This window comes from Corvus moneduloides, chromosome 12 (assembly GCF_009650955.1).
Source record: "Corvus moneduloides isolate bCorMon1 chromosome 12, bCorMon1.pri, whole genome shotgun sequence".
Classification (NCBI taxonomy): domain Eukaryota; kingdom Metazoa; phylum Chordata; class Aves; order Passeriformes; family Corvidae; genus Corvus; species Corvus moneduloides.
In genome coordinates, this window is record NC_045487.1 from 21,078,302 (window position 1) to 21,105,707 (window position 27,406).

The 27,406-nt window shown below is 50.7% G+C and overlaps 2 protein-coding genes and 2 long non-coding RNA genes across 5 annotated transcripts; 2 read left to right on the forward strand and 2 right to left on the reverse strand.

Moving 5' to 3' along the window:
- Positions 1-746: 746 nt before the first annotated feature.
- On the forward strand, positions 747-7,578 carry NUDT7 (nudix hydrolase 7). The gene is made up of 3 exons (XM_032121875.1): positions 747-1,038; positions 2,468-2,626; positions 4,519-7,578. Exons 1-3 carry the CDS (start codon positions 769-771, stop codon positions 4,900-4,902), a joined length of 813 nt encoding a protein of 270 aa, XP_031977766.1. The 5' UTR covers positions 747-768; the 3' UTR covers positions 4,903-7,578.
- A 5,265-nt stretch (positions 7,579-12,843) lies between these two features.
- LOC116449911 (endogenous retrovirus group K member 5 Gag polyprotein-like) lies at positions 12,844-18,567 on the reverse strand. Its single transcript, XM_032121874.1, has 2 exons — positions 16,848-18,567; positions 12,844-13,581 (listed from the first exon to the last, which is right to left on the reverse strand). The coding sequence occupies exon 1, from the start codon at positions 18,042-18,044 to the stop codon at positions 17,103-17,105; it is 942 nt and encodes a 313-aa protein (XP_031977765.1). The 5' UTR covers positions 18,045-18,567; the 3' UTR covers positions 12,844-13,581; positions 16,848-17,102.
- A 2,876-nt stretch (positions 18,568-21,443) lies between these two features.
- Positions 21,444-22,231, forward strand: LOC116449919. Its single transcript, XR_004242589.1, has 2 exons — positions 21,444-21,491; positions 21,854-22,231. It is a non-coding gene; the product is annotated as an uncharacterized LOC116449919 (long non-coding RNA).
- Positions 22,232-23,623: 1,392 nt separating this feature from the next.
- Positions 23,624-26,694, reverse strand: LOC116449917. 2 transcript variants are annotated; one of them, XR_004242586.1, is made up of 2 exons: positions 26,626-26,694; positions 23,624-24,689 (listed from the first exon to the last, which is right to left on the reverse strand). It is a non-coding gene; the product is annotated as an uncharacterized LOC116449917 (long non-coding RNA). The 2 variants fall into 2 exon arrangements; XR_004242587.1 differs by lacking the exon at positions 26,626-26,694 and adding an exon at positions 26,386-26,535.
- Between the last annotated feature and the right edge of the window lie 712 nt (positions 26,695-27,406).

A 27,406-nucleotide genomic window follows, 5' to 3' on the forward strand; every position in this document is an offset into this window, starting at 1 on the left:
GGGAAGCTCAGGAAGTTGATGTTAGAAGGGATGATGAAAAACAGAAAAATAAGACCAAGTTAATGGTAGCCACTGCAGAGCAAGTACTAAAATGGCAAACTGGAAAATGAGGCCGGGAGAGGCAGAGGAGTGCCCAAGGGAAGACTTCAGCCCAACGTTAGGAGAGCCCAGGGGACAGGGGACGACCACCTGGCAGACAGGTCTCAAGAAATGCCTTTATTGTGGAAAAGTGGGACATTTTAGAAGAGAATGCCCAGAAGTCATAGGTATAAAATGGAGCCATTTCAGTGGAGAACACGTGTGTATTCGGCTCTCAGCTCAGCTGCATCGTTACTAATGTTGTCTTTTGCTTCCACGACTTTGTCGCCATTTAATTGTATCTAAAAGTTAGTTCATTTCTAACACCACGGAGGTAGAACAAGGTGATCTTTAAGGTCCCTTCTATGCGCTACGGTTCTGTGACTGTTTGGGCAGGAATGCAGCACTTTCACGCTCCTTCTCCCACTGGCAGCTGCTTGGATCCCAGAGTTCAGCCGGGACCGGTCGGAATCGATGAAGCCGAGCAGCGCCAGCGCCGCACGTCCGGGGCACTGGGGCCCGGTGTCGGGCAGGCAGCGAGCGGCCCCGCGGCTCCCGGCACAGCGACGCGCCCGGCAGTGGGAAACGGAAAAGGAAAGGAAAATCGAACGAGGTCTGCGCCGATCAGCGGCGCCGCGCGTCGCTGCCGGGGCGGGGCCGAGCGGGGCGCAGCCGCAGCCGCTGACGGAGATGGCGGCGGAGCAGGAGGAGGAGCTGGGCCCTGGGCCCTGTCCCTGCCCGGGGGCCGCGGGGGATGAGCGGGGCACGGCCGGAGGGTGCCGGGGCTCCGCTCTGCCGGCTCCTAGGCAGGGGCTCACGGAGAGCGCCCGGCGCCGCCTGAGGGAGTTCGATGTCGGGGACAAGTTCTCCCGCTTGCCGCTGCCCAGAGCCGCCGTGCTGCTGCCGCTCATGGTGCGGGGGGGGCGGCTGCACCTGCTGCTCACCGTCCGGTCCGTGCAGGTACCGGGGGGGCTCCGAGGGGCGCGATCCTTCCCGGGAAGCCGTGGCTGTGCGCCCTCCCGGGACCTGCGCACCCTCATCCCGACCCTTGTTCCCAAGCGCACGGCCAGGTGTTTTCACACTGCCGTGATTCTGGTGTTCGCGTGCCAGGAACATGCCGGCTCCCCAGAAAGCCGTGACGGGAAATGGTGATTTCCAGAGTCGGCAGCGATTCTTTACTTACATGAGCAAAGTGACGATGCAGTGCAGCTGTTTTAAATGAGATTTTTCAGTCTGCAGTTACCATTACTCTTTTCTCCCTTTAATACCTAAAAGGCAACAACCTAAGGCTCCCAGAACTCTTTTGCCAGCATTTTGTTTCCTTTTACGACTCTTCTTTTCCATCCCTGTCTCCCATCAACTGTCTGTACTCAGAAATTACTTTTTTCTGTTGCTGGGTCTTGCTTTAAAAAAAACAAATAATCACAGTTACATAGCTGATAAGCTGATTGTAAATGTGCTTTTTACTGATCCTTGATGCACAAGCCTATTACTGGAATGAACTTAAAGGTATGTTAGCAATCATTCAGGGTTTGATACAATTAAACGGGGACACAGCCTTCGAAGCAGTGACCAGGAATTTGTAACGAGTCAGCTGAGTCAGGTGCGTGTCTCCCTCCCGCAGGCGAACACGCACACGCGCTTCCACGAAATCGCAATGTGTTACGCCCTCGCTCGGCCGGGGTGCTCCCAGTCCCCGTTCCCGTTGAATGGCTACTCGGGAGCTTACTCAGGCTCTGTCCCGACCGCCAACTCTTCTATCCCCTCCCCTCTCATCCTTCTTCCTGTTTTGGTCCTGTCTTCAACCGTGCCCCTCTGCCGGCTCTCAGCAACGCCCAAGAGATTAAACAAAACACATCCCGACTGTAGATAACAACAAATAGGAAACAGGAACAACAATTTTCATTCTTTTGCTCCATAATCTTTTTGGGCTGAAGCAAAACGTTATTTCATCTCTCACAGCTACATTATTTAATTGTGTCTTTCAGAAGTTTTTGCTCTTAGAGTATATTAATTTTGCTCTACAAGTTGTCCGTCTGCATTCATCTGTCAGTGGTTTACACAAACAAGATGGTGCAGAATGTAAGCTTTGCCGTACTAAAGCAGAAGCTCCAGTGTGAATTACACAAGGCTGTACAGGTGCAGCGTATTTCTGATAGCGAGGCTTTATGCCTTTATGCGAGGGGGATAGGCTCAGCATTCTCTGAGGCAGCTACTCTTGCTAAGGCACATTTCTTTTGGTCTGCAGAAACCTAAACCACCATGTCCGGCTTCTTTGACTGGAAAGATAAACATAAAGGGATGCCGCAATACCAGCCCGCATCTGTGTGGATCCAAGAAGAAACATAAACCTTGTTTCATTTAACAGTAGTACTCCTTTACATTCTAGCTGAGAAGATCACCAGGGGAAGTGTGTTTTCCAGGAGGTAAAAGTGAAGCCACTGATAAAGATGATATTGACACTGCTCTCCGAGAAGCTAAAGAAGAAGTGGGTCTCCAGCCAGAGAGGGTGGAAGTCATCTGTAGGCTGATGCCTGGCATCGATAAAGTAAGTCAGCATATCATTACAAAATAAGTTTGGGTAGTTTTCTTTTGTGAGGCTGGCAGTGACCTTTCCCAACAGATAACTGCCGAGAGGCGCCGCTCTCTCAAGTGCCCATGTGTCCAGCAGAGCCCAGGGAAAGGGTTCTTGCTCTGTGCTTGGCATTTGTGAGACCAGCTTTGGGGCGCCAGTTAGTGACGCTCTGGAGTACCATACAGGCAGTGCTGTGCTGGCGAGAGGTTAGCAGAGAGCCATGGGGATAGTCATGGGGTTACAGTGAGTGGATGACGAGCAAAGAGGCTGAGAGAGGTGCACTTGCTCTGCTCGAAAGCTACCAGGGGGATTTAGCTGCTTTCTTCTCCTGGGTGCTTGTAGAGAGGATACCAGAACTCATCTCGAGGCAATGGACACAGCAGCAACACGGACATTTTGATGAGATGCAGCGAACAAATACTCTTCACCATGAGGTTAGCCCAAAACTGGAGCAGATGTTCCTGACAGGCTGTAGAATCTCCATCCCTGGAGCTGTGCAGAGCTCACTCACCCAGGCAGGGCCCCAGCAGGCTGCTGTAGCCTCACAGGAGTCTCGTTCAGTGTCTGCTGACTCCAGGGCTGTGCAGACACAGAGGGACCGCCAGAGGGGATGTGCACCGGGATTGAGTGGAGACCTCCAGCAGGGAGACTCACAGAGGTGCCTTTGGAGTGTAGATCACCATTTGTAAATTAACAGGTTCTCAATTTCAGTAGCAGCATTCAGTATTACACAGGATCAGTTTTCCCTTAGAACAGAGGAATTGCTGTTTCTGAAGACTGTTTTTGTTCACCAGGTGACAGTTCATTACTGTGCCTCCTGTTTTTCTATCTGGTAGCAATATCCTCTCCCCATTAAAAAATGAAAGAACTACTTTAGAAATTGTATTGCAAAAAGCTTTCTTTAACTTCTTACATGATAATTTCTGCACAGCATGCCTTAAAGCCACGTAGTTCAGAGGCAGTGTGTAAAAAGGATCACATTTTCCATGCTTTTGAGCCAATTACCTCAGTCAGTAGGAAAGATTAACTGGGTTTAATTGGGACCACCAATATTGTACATGTCAGATGTTACTTTGTCTTCTTAATAGATATGTTCCTGGTGCTTCTGACTTGGATGGAGTCTTTCCAGGCTTGCATCAAATACCACAAACACTGCTTTGTTTTTCCTCCTTTTTGCAGAACGGTGGTCTTTGTTAGTGTGAATAAACAGAACTAGCAACGTAGCTTAAAGAATTTTGGCGTTGCCTTGATGCAAACAATGATTTCAGTAGATTTTGCCTTCCTGTGGAAGAAGGGATTACATTTAGAATTAAAATGTCCATAAATAAGGTGTTTCGAGAAGTGTTACATTTTATAGCTAAATGTGTTGCAGTAATATTTCCGTACCTATTCTGGTCCATGCGTCCATATTCTGGAAAATTCCTGTATCCTGGGAAAATAATACAGAAATAGGATGAAGGATGGGTGATATGGAAAATCTGGATTAAAATCAGAATTTTAAAAAGTAAATAAGGAAGACCCATGAGAAAGCATGCATGCTGTTTTACTTCTGTAGCAAACTGACAAGCCTTTCTAACTGCTGTATGATTGATTATACAGGATGAACAGAACATTTGTAAAATCATGTTTGACAAATACAAAAACATGATTTCCAATTTTTCGAGTCAAAGGAAATAGCTTGCCGTTAGGGGGACAAAACTGCATTGCAGTTAAGGATGGGTCATAGGCTTCTTGTACTAATTTTGTAACATCTGAAATGTTTTTTAAATAACAAACATTTTTACTTGGTACAAACGTAAGTGTTTGAGGGTTTTGTTGATTTTTAAAAATTTACTGATTTATTGGCTTTGTTTCTCTCTTTTTAGATGAATAACTTGGTGACACCAGTTGTAGGATTTATAGAGGATACATTCCAGGCCACTCCTAATCCAGATGAAGTGAGCGAGGTTTTTGTTGTGCCTTTGGAGTACTTTGTCAAGCCCTTAAAATACAAGACCTTCTCTTATAGAATGTCCTCGGGTTACTTAACTCGGATACACTGCTTTATATATGATGACCAGGAACATAAAAGGTCATTCAAGATCTGGGGACTGACTGCACACTTTGCTGTATTTCTTGCTCTTGTAATTTCTGGAGAGAGACCTACCTTTGAAGTGGATTATGATCTTGACAACTTAATTTCATCCTCCGAGAATAACTTCATTAATTTGTATGCATCTGTGTATGAAAGAAAGAAGAGTAATCTATGATAAATTGGTCTGGCAATTCATTTCTTTTGAAAGAGGAAAAAGGAGATTTGTTTATTCCCTTTGTACCTATTTTTTGAAAGTTACACTTGAATTCCTTCTGAATTGGGAACTCCAAGCTGGCGGTCCCTAACTAGACTAATAGAATTTTTAATCTGTTAAAAGAGAGTTGCAAAAAGCACACAGTATTTTTGGTGAAACAGACTTTTAAAAGGTCTGTTTCAGTTCCCTTTCGGTTTCAGTGCCCTTGTTCTGTGTGACCGGAGATACTTTCTGGGGTTTGCCTTGTATACAATGAGATAATGCTAGGTCGTATCATTTGTGTCTATTTGAGTTAACCTATGAAAACTTCTGGGGATCTGTCCGTCTCCTGCGTGTGCCACACATGGACAGCGCAATCTGTACAGTCTTGTGCGGTACCTTGAAGCACTTCCAGGAGGCACAATAAAAATACAAAAGGTTTCAGGTGTTTTCACAATCTCATTTTGTTTTGCTTGAGCTTGTGGAGGGAAGAGGGCAGGTTAACATGTGCAATGAATCTTGGTCAATTTAGCATTTCTCACAAGGAAATTCTATAGGCTGTGGAGAACTTAGGATACAGGCAACAGGACTGAACTTTGTCTGTCACCACCTTGTTATCAAACCTTACTCAGCTGCTGGCAGGAGTCCTCTCCAGGAAGGAAAAGTGGAGGTGAGGATTCATGAGGACAGAAGTGCTTATGTGTAGTTGACCAGGCATCCTGGCAATGCCAGACATGTGACGTTCCTTGGGCTGGAAATCCTTGTTCCCTCATTGCTGCTGAACTAGCATCTCATTCACAGTGGTCATGACCGTACTGGCACATGGTGACGTTTTTAAAAGCTCAGGTGATTTAGTCTGGATTTGAGATCTGCTGCACAGCTCCAGGTGTCAGCAGGCCTGAACAGCTGATCTGAATCCCATGGTGAGCTGAAAGCATTCGGTGTCTTGCAATCTTGTGCCCCAGTGCAAGGCTCAAGTAAGACAAAGAAGAACCCTTGGCTGTTCCTGTGGCTATTTGCACTTGTGCTGCCCCTGCTCCAGTCCCTAACAGGTGCAAGTGTGATAAAGAAAAGCTGATGGCAGTTCCTGTGCATGTGCTGTAACTGCCCTCAAACCTTTCTTATTCCTACATTGGCTCTCCTAGTTAATATTTGCTAATTGTTAATATCCTGCATTCCTTATGTTCAATACTAGTTGACTCCTTAAGTTAAAGGAAAGAAGACCTGGTTTTTTTGGCTGGGATGAAATCCTTGGAGAAGTAGCAGCCACATGTAGAAAGAAGAGCTTTATTTTTCAGTATTAAACACTTCTGTGAAATTATTAAAACATTTTTAAAAGCTTGACTTGAAACTCTTCATCGTATGAGGTGCAGGAAGGAAGAACTTTTAAATTAAAATAGAGCAAAGCAATTAGACCTTGGATTGGTAAACAAAACAGGTACCAGGAGACACAATTACTAACTAACAGTCCTCCTCTGCTCCCAGCTTTTCCACCTCTCAACCTGATCTGCACAGATACTGTGCAAACTGTACAGCTTCAAACCGCCGTTTGGTTTTAGTTCTCTGAACATTATTGTGTGGAACTGTAAGCACAGCAGCAGCAGTTCAGCTGTTGCTCCTTTTAGCAAATGTAAATAGTGTTCATTTATGAATCAAACCAAGCATTTGGACCAATTGAAAAACAGAAGTTAACAGAGGTCCAACCACAGAGTGATTTGCAGTAAAGCCACTGGGGCTTCATGCTTCTCTCTGTGCATCCTACACAACTTTATTGACATTAGTTTGGATATTTAGGAAGTACTTTTTTAACTCAAAACACTCATTCTTTATTTAGATATCCATCTGGGATGTGAGTGCCCAAAAAACTACTTTGAGCACAAAAATCGCTTAAGTGCTTGCTAGTAAAACTGCAGTTCTGCAAGTCGCACATTTACTAATGGGCTGTTCTTTCCTTGGGCAATCTTCAGGTAAAATTCTTCCACAGTTTTTGGGGCAGGAACTAGAACATGAATCTTCCAACCTGAGCACCCCTCCTAAGCAAAGTAAACTAAAAAGGGCTCTTTCTTACTAGTCTTGTGTTATACATGAATACTACTGAAATCTGTTTCTGCGCACTTTTATTTTGAATGTAGTGGTTTTAAAGGACTCCTGGACTTTGTATTATTGTTTGCAAAGGCATTTAGAGGTACAGTATGCTGATACAGCTTTACATCTGAAGAAGCCTTTTTTGTACCTATGTGTGTTGGGGTGGCTCAGCCCACTCTTGGGCTGAGACCATTGAATATCAGTCAAACCAGGGCCATCCACTGGGTGGATTTCCCCACCCAAGACAGTGGGTCGGAGGGCGGATCAGAGGATGTCACTGAAGGCTAGGTCGCCTCCCCTTGGGTGGTTCCTGGGTGCAAGTTACCTCCCTCGTTCTGAAAAGTTCTTCGCTGTTTGGTTGTTCATTGGTTCCCTGTTGTGACTCCTGTCTCCCTGTTTTCCCCATTGGTTATGGTCAAGTTGTATCCTCCCCTTTGACTGTACCCCATTGGTTACTTCCCTTTTCCCCGTCTCGTTTCCCCCCTCCCCCCCCCCATAAAAGGCTGTGCACAGTTCCCCTCGGGGCCCTCTGGTCCCTGGACCCTCCTGCTAATAAACTCACTGGAACCCACACCAGAGGCCCCTCGTGCCTTCTTTGCCTCCAGGCTAACGCAAGCCAAATCCAACGGCCACCTGACGTGCCTCCTCCGAAGAGGAGCCAGCACACGCGTCCATCTTGCGCCTTTTCCCACTGCGAAGTCGTCCAGCGAGGACGCTGTGGAGGCTAATGCTGCGTCCCCTCTGCCCGAGGGCACGCTGAAGCTCATGCTTACGAGTCTCAGGTTACGTTATATATGTATTTACGCTTCGCACTTTTTCATACCAACAAATCCCCAGAATTCTCCCCAGTTGAGAAAAGGTAAGAAAAATAAATTCCTGATTCCATTCTCTAGCTATGAAATAAAACATGCTTTTGTGACATCTAAATGCGTGCAAAGGCTTACAGCGAAACAAGAAAATTACTGGTAGAATACAAAACTAAAAGATAAGTAATGTAGTGTGGAATTGAATGGGAGGTTTTAGTCATTCTTTTAGTTAATGTGCAGGGATTCAGCATTTAGCATTTCTGTATTTTTGAGTCCTTGAATAATCAGACCCTTGCTATTTAACACGTGAGCATTTATCACATATACGTGTTTGATAAGTTGCTGGCTTACAATTGTTAGTGGTAGAATGAAAATCACTTCTAAGAGAGTATATATTCTAGTTTGCAGCACACTTGGGTCAGGAGAAACCAAAATGTGCTTTTCATTCCCAGCAGTTCTGTTTTGTGGAGAACTGCTGGAAACCAGCTCGTTTTGTCACTGCTGGAGGGAATGGCGGCGTGTACAGAACAAAAGGAGCAGCTGCCCGACAGTGCAAACTGTGGCAGCATGGAACAAGCCGCAGCTGAAGCGTGCTGCGATGGCCAGCCGCCACCGCCCACTCTGAGGGCGAGGGGCTCCTGCCACGAGCCCTGAAGGACCCGCCGTGCCCAATGGGCCGTTGCCACGGGGCTCGAGCAGGCGCGAAACTGTTGAGTTGCAGCTTAGGGAAGTTAGAGTTCCACCAAGTTCCAGTCCCATCCATGGGCTTGGGTGTACAGTGCTAGAGGGAGTATCAGCCACGTGGACCTACAGACCTTTTTCAGACGCTTCTTTCCTCTAACTGCCCTAATCCTTCAGAACTGTGTTCATCAGAATCTCCCCAGATATCCCCGTACCAGTCCTCTGGATCCACATCTGCTGTCACTATCCAGAAGTGGATAATCCTATTGTTTGGGGGTTTTTTTGGTTGTGACAGCTTTCTTTCAATCCTTTGTTCCAAGAAACATGTTTGCTCTCCTTCCCTGTTCGTTCTTTTAAGACATCTGTCTCCAGCTGTTTCTCTATTTCCAGTCTACTGAAATAAGCACAGTGTGCCTGTGCCTGTACCAGGCACGCTCCCAAGGTGGCACACGCGCTTTCTTTACCATCTCCTCTTCTGCCGTGGCGGCACTGCTGTGTCTCTCTACCACCTCCTCCAGGTCCAAGCCCTTCTCCTTCGCCCATTCCATCCCTAAAGGAGAAGGGGCACAGCCCTGATGTTGCAGTGGGGATCCTGCAACATGCATATATCACACCAGGAGTCCCGTGGAAAGGAAATAGATAGGACAGACAGATTCTTGATAGCTGTTTCAGAGAGATGTTTATTTCTCCAGCCGCATGGCCGGGGCTCTGCCCAGGAACTGTTCCAGTCACCGGGCCAAGGGTCCTTCTGCCCGCGCAGGGAACACAAACCAACCAATGGGAACGAGGCTGAGCAGGGGCAGGGAAACCCCGTGTCTGTCCCCTCAGGGCCCCTCTCCCAGGGCTCCATGGCAGGGGAGAGGAGACCCCAACATCTCACCCGTTTTATTTTAATAAAAGGAGAATGAAAACAACTGGATAAACGTAACAAGAACAGTTTCAAGACAAAACAAGCCACCCTCCTGAGTCTTTAAATGTCCAAACAGATTCTCTGGAACATCTTAGGGCTGACAGAAGGGAGACAGAAATCTCTGAGCATGCTTTGTGGGGAAACTGAGGCAGGAGAGGGTTTAACTTCTTCCCCTTTTCATCCCCCACTCGGCATTGGAAAGGGATTTTTGGGGAAACAATTGGCAAAAGCATGGTTTTGTGAGGGAAACCATGGATGAAAAAACGGATTAGGAATACACTGGGGGTAATAGGACATAGGGTAAAAGGGAAAGGTGGGATTAGGAAAGGGAGACTGTAGGGGGGGTTTACAATGGAGATATTGTCTAACATGACTACGATTTTTTGCATATATACTGCCTTTTACAGGAACACCATCAGGCCCAGTGACCTGCGATGCTTGTAACCCTTTTCTCCCTAGCACAATTTTAAATTCCACCACCTCTCCATCTCCCAAGCTTGGGATGCATTTTTCAGGGTTATTCTTTTTAATAGCAGTTCTATGCACGAATATGTCTTGCTGGTTGTCACACCTTGTTATAAAACCATAATTTTGCTTAACATTATACCATTTTACTATCCCTAAGATCTTAGTTACTATGATCTTTTCCTTTTTCCGAGTGGCTGCTGTTTTCTGTCTCGCTGCGTCTTTGCTCTCTCCTTCGGTCGCTCCCGTGTTGGAATTGTTGGAGCTGCTGGTGCCTGTGCACTCTTCCCGGGGTCGCGTTCGGGGCTGCGCGGGCCGGGCCGGGCCGCGCCGCTCAGTTCTCCGTGCGTCGCCTCCTCTGGTCGCAGCTTCGCTGCCGCTTCCAGGCGCTGTACCCACGTCTCGGCCGGGCCCCCGAGCGATGACCCCCCCGCGCCCTGCTCCAGCGCGCGTCTCAGCTGGGCGCGGCTCCGTTCCACCGCCGCCGCCGCCAGCCGCCGCCCGCGCGCCGCCCCACTCGGCCGGGCGTTCACGGGGCTCGCTCCACCACGCACTGCGCGGGGCCGGGCGGGCACCACCGGGTCCCGCCGCGCCTCGCTCCGCCACCGACACTGCGGCTCGCTTGGCTCCGCCCACACGCGGGAACTGCCTCGCTGCTGCTCGCAGAGCGCTCGGTGCACGTGGCCTGGGCCGCACGGTCCCTGCGCCAGGCTTCCCTTCGCCAGGACACAGCTGACATTGCTCAACAGTCTCGGTAACTAAATAATATTCACGAAAATATTCTTTCATCGGCATATATTTTGACTCCAGTATTAACTGTGTCCAAACGGTTTTCCAAAAGCCCTTGGTAAGAATTAAATCCCAAGAAACATAGAAAAAGTTCTTAAACAACCATGCCAGGAAGTGTTTCAGTTCTTTTTGAGCTTGAATCAAGCTAAAATTTACAAATCGTTGTTCAAGAATCTTTTCAAGTTTACGATAAATGTCCATATGCGGCTCTGAGAGCCAAGAGTCTTCCCACGGTTCCTCCATAGTTTAGATATGGAATAGCAAAGCAAAACCAAGAAGAGGAATCCAAAGTTTCCAGGGTTTACTCACACAAATCAGTCGCTTAGGGATCGGGGATCGTTCTGCTCACAATTCTCCACCATTATGTTGCAGTGGGGATACTACAACACGCATATATCAAACCAGGAGTCCCGTGGCAACGAAGTATATATGGACAGACAGATTCTTGATAGCTGTTTCAGAGAGATGTTTATTTCTCCAGCCGCATGGCCGGAGCTCTGCCCAGGAACTGTTAACAGTCACGGGACCAAGGGTCCTTTGCCCGCGCAGGGAAACACAAACCAACCAACGGGAACGAGGCTGAGCAGGGGCAGGGAAACCCCGTGTCTGTCCCCTCAGGGCCCCTCTCCCAGGGCTACATGGCAGGGGAGGGACCCCAACAGCAGCTGACTGTACTGGTAGCTGAAGTGAGTTTAACTGAGAACGAGTGGCAGAAACAAGCCCATAGCTTGACGTCCCAAGGACAGGCTCAGAGAGCCGATCAGTCCGTTCCGTGGGGTCCGACAGAGGCGGGGGCCCCGCGATGGGCGCCAAGCTGCCTCTGCGTCCCCTTGGAGTGGATCCCACTCAGCCCGGTCAGCTCCGGACGCAGTCGGCTGCGGGGGCCAGCCTCCGGACTCCGGGAGACCAGAGGTCTGGCTCGTGGGTCCTTCCACAGGACCGTGGCGATGGAGGCAAGCGGTGGAGGGAGGAGGCAGACTCAGATCTGGGTTAAATCTGGAAGTTTATTGAGCCCTCGGAGACGAGGTCCCACCTCCCAGGAACACCCAGCTCTGAGCGAGCTCCGAAGGCATCTGCAGGAGGATTTATGGGTGGGTGGTAACATGGGAGGGAACCAATCGGAGAAGGGAAAGGTGTGGTGAACAGGGTGAAAGGCGTATCAGGGAACCAACCATGGGAGAGGAAGGGAGGGATCTTTTTCCCTTAGCCAATCACATGATGCCCCTGCCAGAACTTTCTAGAAGCCTGGGAGGGGTGCCAGCACGATTGGCAAGGGCCAGGGAGGAGACAAAGGTGGGAAATGGGGTAATTGGCAGAAAATTGGGAGGATACAAACTGGGTAGATACAAAGGTACAAAACTCGAGGGGAGACCCGGACTGAACCAAAGCAAAACACACTCCCACATCTCCCCCTTTTTTGTTTTTTATGATGACTCAAATTCGGGTTGGGGACAATATTCAGAGTCTGGATATAAGTCCCCAAACCACTGCGACTCTGGGGCCATGGGCTCGTGCTCTGATTCCGGGAGAGCTTTGGCCTGGCCAATGTCCACGGGGGAGGGGGAGCTCGCAATCAATTTAAACAGCAGTCTTCTGAGAAGTCCGAACATAATCAGGGTAACCAAAAGGACGAAAAACAAAAGCAGTCCGGTCTGGAGAACAGACACTGCCCATCCTGATAGTCCCCATCCGTTGAGGATGCTGCCGAGCCAGTCACCCGTCTCACGTTGGATCTGCGATACCATGGCCTGCATCTTGTCGAGAGTCTTGTGGATGTTCTCCGCTCTAGATGACAAGTTTAGGCAGCACAGCCCTTCAAACTCCTCACACCGGTGGTCATGGAGGAGGAGTAGGAAGTCGATAGTGGCCCTGTTTTATAAGGTGGCTTGTCTGGTTATTTCCTCGTCTTTTAGGAGTTCACTCAGGGCACTTGAAGTAAGGTTCGCTTGTTTGACGACCCAACATTCCAAATGACCTAATGCCCCTAACGCTTTGGCTGCAGCCACCCACGGCAATAATGTGGTGATTGCAACCCCTTTTGGTCTGGCCCAATGAACAACTTCCGAGTCACAATTTTGGTCCAGATTTGAAAGTTCACGTTTTCGAATTGCCAATTCGGAAGTCCTGTTTCTTTTCCTTTCCCAATCATGCACTGGAGTTTGGCTGGGCGTCAACAGCGTCAAGCGGCCAATGGTACAAGGGCCTCCTAACAGGCGAGAAGGGATGCCTACCCACGCCCTGTCACCGCAGATGAGGAATAGTCCTCGGGGTAACCCTTTTGGGTGTGACCTATGTGGGTTGTCGGTGGTCACCCCGCTGACGGCCAGGCACCATTTGTCTGCCCCATAGTCACGACGGTTCGGGGCTATGTTTTTAAAAGCCTCCCGATCCGGGGACAACCCGAATTGAAATTGGACACAGTAGTGAGCCGGAGAGGATCCCAAGAGATCCAGCTCTTGGGGCTCACTACTAGTCTTCGGGAGCAGGGGCAGCCACTTTTCCAGGGGGTTATCGGTGTTGCGTTTCCCCCTGCGGTGCCAGCTGAAAGGAGGCCGTCTCCGATAGGGTACCCGGGGACGGTGCAGGTTGACAGGTGGCTTAGCGACAGTAGCCTTACTTGCGGGCGTCGTCAGAGCCTGCGTGGCTTTGAGCTTTTCAAGGAGAGATGTAAGCTCCTCTTGCCCAAGAGGGATCCCTACCAGACATGTAGCCATCGGGTTTTGGGCCGCGGCTGTGGACAAACATATGTGGTCCTGGCCCATGGTCCGTGCCAGGACCGACCATACGTTTGCTGCCGGCTGGGGAACGATCCACAGCGATACAGGCCAGGGAAGCAGCTGCAAGATGATGACCAGCTGCAGGCTTCTGGTGATGGCTCGGGCGGATGGTGCAGGATCCATCTCCGGTGTCTCCAACTAAAACAAACTTAGAGAGAACATTATTAAAACAAGGACCTATCTGGGGTAAAGTTGGGGTCCAGAGGGCATGGGGTCAGCCTACCCCGGTCTTAGGGGTTGCTTGACTTCCTTTTCCGGCGGGACGGGAGACACACGGTTTCACCCATCTCGATGGGATCCACCTAGGGCCCTTGGGGGTGGATACGCAAGTATATCCCTTCCCCCACGTGATTAACTTATGGGGGCCCTGTATCTCCCGAGTCTCCGGGTCTTTGATCCACACCGGAGACTTCTCCTTCATTTGCAGCTGCCGAGACCCTCCAAAGTGCCGCACAGTCGGTGGGTTCAGGTTCTCAAAGGCACAGTGCCCTTGAGAGCCTGGCAACCAGGGAGTCTAGTTTTTCTGGGGACCTTTGACGCTGTAACATCCTTTTGATGTTTTGATGAGCCCTTTCCACGATGGCTTGGCCTGTTGGGGAATAGGGGATGCCCGTTTTATGTTCTATTCCCCATTGCTGCAGGAAGCCCCTGAACTCCTTGGAGGAATATGCAGGGCCATTGTCTGTTTTAATGACCTTGGGGATGCCCAGGGTAGCGAATGCCTGCACTAAGTGCCTTCTGACATCGCTAACCTTTTCTCCTGCGTGGGCAGAAGCAAAGACGGCTCCGGAGAAGGTGTTCACTGACACATGTACATACTTCATCCTGCCGAATGAAACGACATGCGTCACGTCCATCTGCCACACCTCGCAACTGTTGAGTCCACGGGGATTAACGCCAGTGCCAATGGCGGGAAGAGCTAACTGATGACATTCTGGACTTGTGGCCACAATCGCCCTGGCCTGGTCATGCTTCAGGTTGAACTGCCAGACCAGGGCAGGGGCGCTTTGATGAAACTGCCGATGGCTGATTTTGGCCTGCTCAAATATATCCGGGAGCGGGGCCGTCATGGCTGGCGCAGCGAGGGCATCTGCCCTCCTGTTGCCCTCCGCGATGAACCCGGGCAGGTCCGTGTGTGACCTGACGTGCATCACGTAATAGGGTTGCTCTCGGTGGGAGACTAGATTGACCAATTTTGAGAGCAACTCATATAAAGCTGTGTTGGAGACCTCTTGCAAGATGGCATACTCGGCTCTGGAGACTACTCCTGCAACATACGCGGAGTCGGTAACTAAATTTAGGGGTTCGGGAAACCTTTCAAAAGCCCTGACGACTGCGTCTAACTCAGCGACTTGAGGTGATCCTTCCACCTCTTTAATATCCGCCTCCCACCGCTGAGTCTGGGGGTTTTTCCAAGTCATGACAGACTTGTGAGAAGCCCCAGACGCGTCAGTGAAAACGGTCAAGGCCTTTAAAGGTTCCTTACTCCGAACACTCTTTGTACTCAACTCAAATTGAATTTCCGAATTAAAAATTTTGTGGGCCGGCCTATGTAAAGAAATTTGCCCTGTGTAACCCTCCAGAGCAAATTGCAAGGCTTCACAATCCTGAAGCAGGCTCTCCAACATTGCTTTAGTAATTTGGCCCATCTGCATCCTGATGGGTACGTGGATGCAGTCAAAGTCACATCCCGATAATTCCCTGATCCGGACTCTAGCTTTCCGGATCAGTTCAGCCATCAGCTCTTGTGGCCGCGTCATCCTCTTGGACCTGTTATGACTGAGGAAGACCCACTCTATTATCAGGAGGGGGTCCCCCCGGTCCTGGTCCTTCTTGCTCTTCCTGTTGTCTTCCCATTGGAAGACGACCCCGTGTAGGTGCGGCAGATTGCCCAGGATGATGAATCTAAATGGCAAGTCAGGCCTGTACCTGCTTGCCTGCCTGGTGGACATCAGGTGTTGCACCTTCTCCAAGGCTGTCTGTGCCTCTGGGGTAAGCGTCCGGGGAGAACTAAGCTCCTCTCCCCCTTTCAACAAATCGAAAAGGGGGGCTAGGTCTTCATTAGACAGACCCAGCCACGGCCTTACCCGGTTTAAAGATCCACACAGTTTGTGGACATCCGCCAATGTCTTTATATTTGTTTGGATTGCCAATTTTTGTGGCACAATGGTCCGCTTGGTAATTTCAAGGCCCAGGTATTTCCAAGGTGGCATCCTTTGAATTTTATCTTGCTGGAGCTCGAACCCTGCAGCAACCAATGCTCCGATTGTCAGGTCAAGCACATTCGCCAGCATGTCATCATCAGGGGCACACACGAGGACATCATCCATGTAATGAAGGATGATGGCCTCCTTTGCGGCTGCGCGTACTGGGGCAAGCAAGCAAGAGACATACCATTGGCAGATGGTCGGGCTGTTCTTCATGCCCTGTGGCAGCACCTTCCAATGGTATCTCTTTCTTGGGGCTCCTCGGTTGATGACCGGAACCGAGAAGGCAAAACGTGGGGCATCGTCAGGGTGTAGAGGAATTTGGAAGAAACAATCCTTAATATCAATTACGGCCAAATTCCAGTTTTGGGGAAGCATCGTCGGGGACGGCATCCCTGGTTGGAGAGAGCCCGTGTCCTCAATCTCATTATTAATTTGGCGAAGGTCCTGGAGGAGCCGCCATTTGTCTTTGTTAGGTTTTTTAATTACAAAGACAAGGGAATTCCAAGGGCTGTTGGTCTCCACTATATTCCCCTTCTTAAGCTGCTCCTCCACGAGCTTCTCGAGCGCCTCCAATTTCTCGCCGTAGAGCGGCCACTGTTCTACCCAAACTGGGCAGTCCGTTTTCCAAGTCAATTTCTGGGTAGGGCGCTCCTCAGTGACCGCTGCGGAAAAATTCTGTGGGGGGTCGGGAATGTCAATAGTGACTCCCCACTGCTGCATAAGATCCCTCCCCAAGAGGGGTTCCTTGTAATCAAGTACGAACGGACGTATGTTGGCCAATTGTCCGCTCGGCCCCTTAATTTGTACGATGCTTCTAGATTGTTTTGCCAATTGTATGCCCCCAACACCTTGTACGTGCCCTGCCACGTTCTGCAGTTCCCAATGTGCCAGCCATTCCCGTGTGGGAATGATCGTCACATCCGCCCCTGTGTCCAGAAGCCCCTTGAGGTGAAGGACTTCTTCCCCTCTGTTGATTTTGCAGTCCACCCTCGGCTTCCCTGTTCCTATTACATGGGTGGCACACACTATTGGGTGTGGCCCTCCTGCAGGGATAGCCTGGGCGACCATCTGCCCTCTGGGCAGGAACAGAGGTGGACGGACACAGCGCAGCCAGAGAACGGGTCCTTCGGGACTAGATGTCATTAGCCCCGGAGCGACTTCGATCTCTGGTGGTGTGCAGTTAACATCTCCGACGATGACATACCTGTCTGGGCTCTGGTCTCTCGCCCCCAGCTCACCACCGGTGCTCACCGGTGCGGCGTGCCACTCGCTGTCCTTCAGGAGGAGCGGTGTCAACAGCTGCAACCTGAAAGAGTTGTCGGAGAAAGAAGTCAAGTCAGGCTAAATTGTCACATCCGGTAGATTTGTTTTATCACACCCTGCCCCCTCCCCAGCCCCTCCTCCCCCTCGCGTCCCGTCCCTTTTTCAGCTTCACGCGGGGCGGGCGCGCGCTCCCCACTCAGTTTTTTTGAGACTCGTTTACGAGTCCCCCCAACCCCTGCTCCTTCTTAAACTGATGGAATTCCCGCTTGAGCGGGCAGTCTTTGGTCCAGTGTCCAGGCTGGTTGCAGAGGAAGCAGGTGTTCCGGGTCTGCTGTTGTGGCTGCCTCCGGGCGTTCTTCGATGGAGGTCGGACGCCTTGGCCTGTGGTTCTCCTCTGGTCCGCAGCAGGGCGTGGTGTAGCTGCTCTCACAGAAGCCATTCCTCGGGGTCTTTGCTTGTCCGAGCCGGCAGGTTGCAGGTGCGGCGCTTTCGCAGCGCAGACTTCTAGCATGGCTTGTATTGTTGGCGGAGGGTCCAGAGGAAGGCTCAGGATGGCTGCTTTACATTGGGGGTTCGCGTTGGCCATTGCCATCTCCACGATGACCTCCTCTCTGGCCGCCGGCTGCCTGACCTGCAACTCTACGGCTCGGGTTAGTCTCTCTACAAATCTGAGGAATGATTCCGTGGGCTGCTGTCGGACCCGCGAGTAGCTCTCCACAGGCGCGTCCGGCCTCAGGTCAAGGAATGCCTTACCGGCTAGTTCCTTGACCCGCTGCAGCACCTCTAAAGGCAAACCCTGGGCCTGCTTCGGCACCAAAGCCCATTCCCCCTCGCCGCTCAGATGGTCCATTGTCAATGCCTGATTATCGGCATCAACGGCCGTATCGGATCCCTGCAATAGCACTGGAAGGAGTCGGCGGAGCTCCCTTTCCCATGCCAATTTCCAGAGCAGAAACTCTGCCGAGGAAAGTAAGCATGAGAAAAGTTGACGCAGATCAAAAGGCGTCGTTACCGCTCCGGAGAGATTTGCCTGTAAAAGGCCGCGAAAATATTTGCTCTCCCTCCCAAACTCCTTCTGCGCTTTGCAGAGCTCCTTAACTGTTTGATGGGAGAGGGGTTCCCAACTGGCATGGGTCATTCCCCCTCTCCGGGACCTCTGATAAATAACCGGAGCGACTGAAGGGATGGGGTCCAGTTCCGGGTTCCGGTCCTCAGGCCCCCCCCTTCCAGCCACTCACCATGGGAACCGGAGGGCCAGCCGTGGGAACCGGAGGTAGGGGCGTGGGAACCGGAAGCGGGAAGTGGGTGGCGACCGGACATGGACCTACGACAACCCCCCGGGGCGGAGCAAGGGGGCATACACCGAAGTGGGGTGGGAGGAGTAGCAAGGGCGGACCCAACTTGGGAGTAGGAGGGGTCAGGGTACAGGGAGGAGTTGGGATGGGAGGGGTTAGAAAGTGGGAGGAAAGGGTTTCAGGATGGGGAAGGAGAGGGGGGGCAAGAGGGGGTCTCTGCCATGCGGCGCCCGCCATCTTGTCCTCCTTGGGTAGGGAAGCCATTTTCTAAATCTTCGGTGAAGCTAAAGCGAACTCGGGGTCTTAGAACTGGGGAAGTCGGGGAACGGGGTGAGCCCCAGGCAGTCTGGCCAGGACTGTCCAGGCGGGGGGGACCGGGAATCCCGAGGAGAGCCAGGGAGTCGATAGCAACCCTGCGCAGCGTCGCGGTTTGCTCTCTTCAGGATGCCCGGTTTAGGGGACACGGGCTTAGGAGAAGACTTAGGGGTAGCAACTGGGGAACCCGGGGTTGGCTGTCCTTCCCTCTCCCTTTTTTTGTTTAAAGCAGACCGAATTTGTAAATATAATAAAGAAAACTTATCTAAATCCTTCTCTTTTGCCAATTGTGATTCTGCCAATTTTGCTCCCACGGCGTTCCAAAAGGGAACGCTTAAAACCGAATGTTGGGAGCAGTGAGGGAAGTGCAAGAACAGCCAGCGAACAAACCTTTTTAAACACCCCTTAGAAAAACATTTCCCCCCACCCTCTAGGAGTCCCACAACTTGGATATATACCCCCTTCTGTGCTGTGGACAGTTTAGCGCCCATATCCACAGCACAACGTCTGAAGCTGAAAGAATAAACCCTGGACACTAAATCCCAACCGGAGGCAAGTGACACACTCGCCCTGGGGCTGCGCAGCCTAGCGGCTCCTCAGGAGCCAGGGACCGTAAGTCCCAAAAAGCCTTTACCGGCTTTGAAGTAGATTCCCCCCCCCGGGGGAAAATACTTACCCCTCAGTGTCCAGGCGGGCTCCAGACGACCAATCCTCCACCGAGGACGACTCCGCTGGCGCAGGTGGAGCTACCGTCCTCTCCCCCAGGAGCACAGCTCCCTAAAACGGAGCGTGCTACAACTGGGGTAGCTTGACGTCCCAAGGACAGGCTCAGAGAGCCGACCAGTCCTTTCCGCGGGGTCCGATGGAGGCGGGGGCCCCGCGATGGGCGCCAAGCTGCCTCTGCGTCCCCTTGGAGTGGATCCCACTCAGCCCGGTCAGCTCCGGACGCAGTCGGCTGCGGGGGCCAGCCTCCGGACTCCGGGAGACCAGAGGTCTGGCTCGTGGGTCCTTCCACAGGACCGCGGCGATGGAGGCAAGCGGTGGAGGGAGGAGGCAGACTCAGATCTGGGTTAAATCTGGAAGTTTATTGAGCCCTCGGAGACGAGGTCCCACCTTCCAGGAACACCCAGCTCTGAGCGAGCTCCGAAGGCATCTGCAGGAGGATTTATGGGTGGGTGGTAACATGGGAGGGAACCAATCGGAGAAGGGAAGGGTGTGGTGAACAGGGTGAAAAGCGTATCAGGGAACCAACCATGGGAGAGGAAGGGAGGGATCTTTTTTCCCTAGCCAATCACATGATGCCCCTGCCAGAACTTTCTAGAAGCCTGGGAGGGGTGCCAGCATGATTGGCAAGGGCCAGGGAGGAGACAAAGGTGGGAAATGGGGTAACTGGCAGAAAACTGGGAGGATACAAACTGGGTAGATACAAAGGTACAAAACTCGAGGGGAGACCCGGACTGAACCAAAGCAAAACACACTCCCACAGGCCCCATGCATCCTCGGCATAGACTATCTCAGAAATGGATATCTCAAAGACCCAAAAGGACATTGTTGGGCTCTTGGAATAGCTGCTGTGGAGACAACTGGGTACCTTGCCTGGCCTCTCAGATGACCCCTCTGCCGTGGGACTGCTGAGAGTTGAAGAACAACAGGTGCCAATCACCAGAGCAACAGTGCACCGTCGACAATACCGCACCGACAGAGACTCTGTGGTTCCCGTCCATGAGATGATTCGTAAACTGGAGAGCCAAGGGATGGTCAGCAAGGCCCGCTCACCTTTCAACAGCCAGTGCGTAAGTCCAGTGGAGAATGGAGACATGGCACCCCTGAGAGGCTCGAGTCAAACAATGGGACTTATTTTAAGAACAGCCTCATAAACACCTGGGCCAGAGAACACGGTATTGAATGGATATATCATATCCCTTACCATGCACAAGCTGCCAGGAAAGTTGAATGCTGCAATGGACTACTTAAAACCACCCTGAAGGCACTTGGTGGGGGGACCTTCAAAAATTGGGAAGTGAACTTAGCAAAGGCCACTTGGAAGGTCAGTACCCGAGGGTCCATCAATCGAGCTGGTCCCGCCGAGTCTGAACCCTTGCACACAGTGGATGGAGATAGAGTCCCTGTGGTATGCATGAGAGGTATTTTAGGAAAGACTGTTTGGATTAATTCCACCTCAGGCAAAGGCACACCCATCTGTGGGATTGTCTTTGCTCAAGGACCTGGTTACACTTGGTGGGTAATGCAGAAAGATGGGGAAAGCTGTTGTGTACCACAAGGAGACCTAATCTTAAGTGAGAACTGTATGTAGGGTTTCATTGTATATATGTATGTGTGTGTGTGTGTGTAGAGTTTAAGGAAGGTATTGATTTGGGATGATACAGATGGTAACAGAATAAGGGGTGGATTATGTCCTGGGTTGCCGTGTATTCTATTACCATCCTCATGAGCTGTTGAAACCATGTGGGGCAGTGTTTCCTTGCCTCCTCCCCCCGGACTATCTTTCTGTTAATGGCACATCAACACCTGGCCTCATGACTCATCATCCCACTGTGAGATGCTCCACCCAGAGGGAGGAACCAAAGCATTCCATCCTAGATATAATCTGAGATTCTGAACAGCAGAGACAACCTTTCCACTGGATTTCCAGAGGACAGGAGCTACATAGCCACCACTGGACCTTCTGAGGAAGAGCAGACCCTTTCTACAGGATCACCACTTTCAAAGGACTGCAGCCACCATTCTACCGCACTGCTACCACCATCCTGATTAACAGGGTGTCAGGTTGTATCCTGACTCTGTCAGTTTAACCCAGTGTTTTCTGCCTTTACTTTTTTTCCTTTTCTTTCCCCATTAAATTGTTATTCTGACTTGGTGTCTCCCACTAGTTTGTTTTCAAACTAGTACACTGCCAGAGCCTCCGTGAGAGCTGCCGGAGCGCAGACGGAGGAAGGCCTTTGGACAGGTGCAAGGTATGAATGATGCACGGTCCCCAGTCGTGGTGTGAGCAGAAACATTTCTTCCAAGCATCTCTAGCTTTTAGAATAGTTTCAGGTTCGAATAGCGTGAGCCTGGACAGCCAACAGTCTAAATGTTCAGATGTCTGCTACCCAAAACTAGACATGAACAAGTCTCTCATAGAAACATCAGGCTTTTTCCCTAAGCCAAGTGCTGGGAGGGGAATTTCTTCTGCAAAACTACTGTGCTTCTGCTGCTTGTTCCAGTTTAGAAAGTTTCCTCCATCGGCCCTGCCTCTATGGAATAGTCCTTTCTCTTCTAACTAGAAGCTCCAGGTTCTCTTCTTACAAGTTGTCTTTGTTTTCTTTTCCCCCAGACAGGAGTCCCTGCTCCCCCAGAGCCACGTCGATCTGCAGAACCTGCTTGTGGCTGAGGATGCAGATGGCCAGGAAAGTCCTGGAAGTAAATGCAGAGGTCAGCCCAGTGCAAGATGATTTTTCCAGAGACAAGTGTCCCAGTAGCAAGAGTCTTGGAGCTACTAATTGTCAGCCCAGAGCTCCCATGGCACTCTGGCTGTTCCAAGGAGGGAACACTCCGTGCTTTGCAGCGGACATGATCCACATGAAACCAAGGAGGTTCCTCCATCTTCAGGAAGCTCCCCTGACATGGCTTCTGACTTCCAGGAAAGTGTTTACCCATGGCGGTCAGATCTCCTTAGGAGCATGTGTGTTAAATAAATTTGGATTTTCCCAGAGAACTGAGTGTTCCCACTGTTCTGGATTTGAGTGGGATTCCTTTCTTCCCAGGAACTGGCACAGCGCTGCGTTTGGATGCAGGATGGGAATGCTCTGGATCACGGGTGGATAGTTTGGTTGTTGCTAAGCAGGGCTTGCCCTCCTCAAGGACTCTGCAGGGTCCTAGAGGCCACTCCATGTCCCATACTCTGCTGTCGAGGAGGTGACAAAGAGCCTGGAGGGATCATGTCCAGGACAGCCGACCCAGACTGGCCAGAGGGATATTCCAGACCACAGGATGTCCTGCTAACAACTGGGGAAGCTGGTCAGGAGAGGCTGAACCCTGGTGGGATTGACTGGGCATCAGGCAGAGGGTGCTGAGCACTTGTGGTGGGGATCACTGCTCTGACCTGGGCTTTGGTCCTCTGGCTCATTTCTCCCCTTCTTGTTCTTCTTCCTCCTTCTTCTTGTTTGTCTGCACCTTCCTGGTTTTCTTCTCCTCCTTCTCCTCCTTCCAGGTCTTATTCTCAGTCTTTTTATTTCTCTTCTCTTTCTAATTTTTTTCCTCCTTTGTTTTTATTGCTCTTTTTTCCTTTTCTCTTTTTTCTTTTTCTGGAGCAGTAAATCAGGATGTTGATGGAGGTCTCTGGTTCTGTTCCCAACAGGGCAGCCATTTGGCGCAGCCCATGAACGCAGCGTTGGAGTCCATGGAGGTGTAGGACGGATCCTTGTTGTCCGCTTCCTTCCCTCCCCCACTCCCCACTGCCACCAGCTCCCCCTGGGCAATGAGGGGGCTCCCGGCTGAGCGAGGGCAGCGCGAACGTGCAGCAGCTCAAGGATCCGCTCCCTGGCACTTCCCGGGACAGGGCTGCCCTGGGCCTTGGCATGGACAGAGGGTCCCCCTTCTCTGCTCGGCGTGACCCTCCTGCCCCAGCCTCGCTCAGTTCGATTCATGTGCCTCCCGTGAGGGACACCCTCCACACAGATCCTGCTTCTGATTCCTTGGATCCACAGCACTGTTTTTCCTGGATTTTAGCCATGGCTTCCCCTGCGTAAGGGGCTGGGCTATGCAGGGGGGAGTGTGCTGGGCTTTCTCAGGACAGCGTTAATGGTTTCAGGTTCCCAAGAGCTCTTGTGTCTCCCTTTTCCCCACCAATATCCCTCTGTCCCCTCCTTCCTGACATTTGCTGCCATCACTTCATCCCCTGTCCCTGCCACTCCTTCCTCTGCAGCGGAGGTCCCCTCATGCTCTTTCCCTGCCCCAGCACGGGGGGCTGAGCCCGCTGGAGCGTGTCCAACTGCCCTAGAGTCCCTTTTGGCATCTGCACATCCCTGCACAGCTCCTTTGGATGCTGCTGTCCCCTGGGAAGGTGTCCTTGTCTATAACGAGGTGTGAAGTGAAACTATAGAGATGATTTAAAAACCTGATATTTTATTGAAAGCATTGCCCTTATAGTTCTCATAGAGACCACACAAAAACCAGTTTTCTCTCAGATTCTCATGGCTTTTTCAGCAAATTATATTAAATATATACCTTAATGAATGAGCCTAGGGCAAAGTGTTCATTTAGAATACAGAGGTTATTCTACAGTAGTTTCTCCTCTGAGCAGTCATCCAAGTCTCTGACTCTGGCAAAAGACTGACCATCCAGAAGAAAACACTGATCTTCCAATGGGAGAATTTGCACTCGGACAAGTTTTCCCAGAAGAATTATTTCAGCATATGTTTTCTCCAGCCAAGCAGTGCTTTGTTCTGCGGATCTCAGAAAACGCTACCACAGCTGTCAATACCGAGAGATTTGCAACTAGTGGTTGCAAGCAGCATTACCTAATGGCCCAGTGCAGGGGCGCAGAATTCAAATCTCCACCAAGCTGATCCACTACGCACCTTTGGAAATGTAATATCTGTGTAATAACAACACAGGAAGGTCAGGAACAGACAAAATAGCAAAACATGATACGAATGATAACACAGCTAAAGAAGTAAATGACTCCTAGTAAAAAATTCACTAGAGAAGCAAATGGACAGAAGTGCTTTTGCAGTAAATGACACTGTTTCAAGAAAATGTTGAAGAAAAAATATAGTCTTTAGCAAGGTACTTCTAAAATCAGCTTTCATCTTTGTTACAGAAACAAACCCATGAAAAATCTAATGGTTTCATGCAATACATGATTTCACATCTAAAGAAACCGTGCTGTCTTTACATTCCAGTGACATCGACACAAGGCTAAGTGCATCAAAATTTGAATTCTACCCTTTTCTTCTCAGGCACCGTGTTCCTTTTCCAGTACAAAAGCAACAAAGCGATTATAGGTAACAGTGGCAGAATACGCTGCGTTACTGTCACAGGGACTCCCGGCTTACTTCACCAGCTCCTCCTGTCTGCTGTTTGTTGCTGCCCACTGAAGAAGAGTCACATTTTCTTTGTCTGGTTGGCGAACATCGTATCCTGCTTCTACCAGTTCTGCCATTCCATACCTTAAATGAGAAAAAAAAAATCCATTTACTTATCGTTTCTTCAATATTCTCCAGTCTGGAGACAGTCGCATCCTAAAGAAAAAACACATCTCAGTAAGCATCACCCAGCAGTTCCTACTTGAGCAGATTCCACATTGCATTCAATGTAAATGTAAATTCAATGTAAAAAGAGTGGGGCTGTGCCTTGAGGAGTAGAATTTTCTACCTAAAGGAACCTGCTTGAAATGCTTTTATTTACAGTAGCAACTGTAAGTGATTTTTCTTCTTCCACTGTGTGAGAAACGAAGCCCACTCCTCTTTTTGGAGTTCTATAAACTTAATAAGGGACAAAAGGGGACAAAGGTCACTTAAAGCAAGAGCCCGCAGCGCTGGGTGTATGCTCATAGCCAGAGGCACAGCCACTTACACAAACTTCCCGCCTGTATGCTTTAACATCCTGCATATTAATAAACTACAATGCAGATGCATGGCTTTTCTCCGAGAACTAATTTACATTTTTTTAGAAGGGATTAACATAGTTCCTCCCCCGACCCGCCTTTCAGAGCATGGGTAGATGATCATGAGGGTCCTCAGGGGTCCTCTCCGATGAAGGCTCCCGTCCTCCTCATATCTTGAACTTTTCAACTTTGCCTTTAGAGCATGCTCAGTTATGGTGTTCCTGGGTCTTTCTGGATCCAACCGGTTTAAATTCTGTACTTTGTGGCTAATTGGTTTCACTGTTGCCAACTTCTCATTAGTACATCCTGCTGCTTCCTTTATCCAGCTATACTTGTCTATTTTTGCAATTATTCACTTGGCGAGTTTCCGTTTATTTGAGCATTAAGCGATGAATTAACCATACACTCGCTATTACATTGTATAAAAAAGTTATCATTCAAATTATATAGGTATAAAAAGTTATGATTCAGATGATATAGATATCTTATAAATCAAGCTGTATGAGTATCTTGTAACTTTGACCCCAGTTATAACATTAACTAGTTATTATCTGCATAACAAAGTTATTCTTAACATGTTGACACATAATATTTCCTAACATATTCTAATACATAATATTTCTTACATTTCACTACCCGCAAAAGCCAATGCTATAATAGCTGTTTAGCACAACTACAGGGAGAAAATGAAATGGACAATGTTTCCTTTGTAAAAATATCCAGCCTGGCTCACATCTGAGGACACTCCCATCTCTTGCAACACTTTGCACCCTCAGAACATGTATTTGTGTAACACGTGTAGCCGTGACAATATCACAGCTGCTGGGGTCTTCAGCGAAGGGATATGGGCCTGGGAGACCTTGCTCTCCATGGGCGCTCTGCCTGTTGTGCATATGGCGTCGATGAGGCCCGTGGCAATGGCTTTTACACTGTCAGTTAACAAAACAATTATTAACCACTGTTACTTATCGGCTGCACACCACACACACCTCCCTCTTTACCAGAAGCACTCACTGTGCGTGTCAGGTTCTGTTAATACAAACGAAGAGGTTAATTCAAAGCACAGGTAAAACCACCTGGCAAGAGACTAATCCTTTTATTTGCGGACGACAGCAGGGATGTGGTCAACGTGCATCAGGACAAATTACAGAGGCCTTCAGCAGCCTGCAGAGCTGGTTCCCGACACAGCAGCCTCACCCACAACAGCGCTGCCACACCAGAACCACAACCTACGGCCTTGCGGAGGGTTTTAAACGCACTTGGGAGCCACAGTGCCGCCCGTGCAGCCTCAAAGCCCGTGCGAGGGAACAGACGAGGCACACGCAGGGCAGGACACGGACGGCTCTTGCCCGGCAGCGCCCGCCACACCCCGGCGGCACCGCGGCCCGGCCCTCGCCGCCTGCCAGGGGCCCGCGGCCGCGCTCCGCACCCCCGGCCCGGGCAGCGCCGGCTCCCAGCCCCGCTCCAGCCCCGGCACTGCCCGCGGGCTCCCCGCTCACCGCCGGGCCGCTGCCCACCATCCCCGCGGCCCCACAGCTTCCTGCTCCCGCTTCCTGGGCACGGCTGCGGGGCGGGGCCGGGCACTCACGGCCCGGGCGGGGCGGGGACCGGGGAAGCCCAGGGGAGCCATTCCTGAGCTGCCCCGGCCGCTGCGGAGCCGCTTGGGCGGGCAGATCGGCAGCTCCCAGGCTTGTTGAGTTGTGCCTGAAATGGCTCCTTCCCTTTTACCGAGGCAGCCACAGCGAAAAGCTCTCTCGTTTTCGTACATGATCCCCCCGGGTTCTGTCAGACAAGGACCCTTTTCTGCTGGCGAATTTTTCAGGGGGTTGCGCCTCCGCAACTGGAAACGATCCCTTGGTGAAGGCTCTGGAGCACAAGTCTGATGAGGAGCGGCTGAGGGAGCTGGGGGGGCTCAGCCTGGAGAAAAGGAAGCCTCCAAGGGGGACCTTCTGGCTCTCCACAATTCCCTGAAAGGAGTAGTGCCACCTCCTTGCTGGCATGGTTGCCACAGGAGTTCAAGGCCATTTGGGAGCGTTTCCACCCGTAACCAAGCCCCAGTGTCCCCTCATAATGAGCACAGGGTGAGGGAGGAGTCGCCATTTTAGGGCAATCTGTGAGGGGCAAGTGGTCATCCCCCGAAGAAATGGGGATAACCTGGGAAAAAACCCACAGGTGTCAAACATCCACAAGCTTCCCAGGTGAGGTGGGACCCTGGCAGCCCCCAGAGCAATGCCATCTCTTCTGGCCTGAGGACAAACCCCGGCATGGGGTGACCGGAGA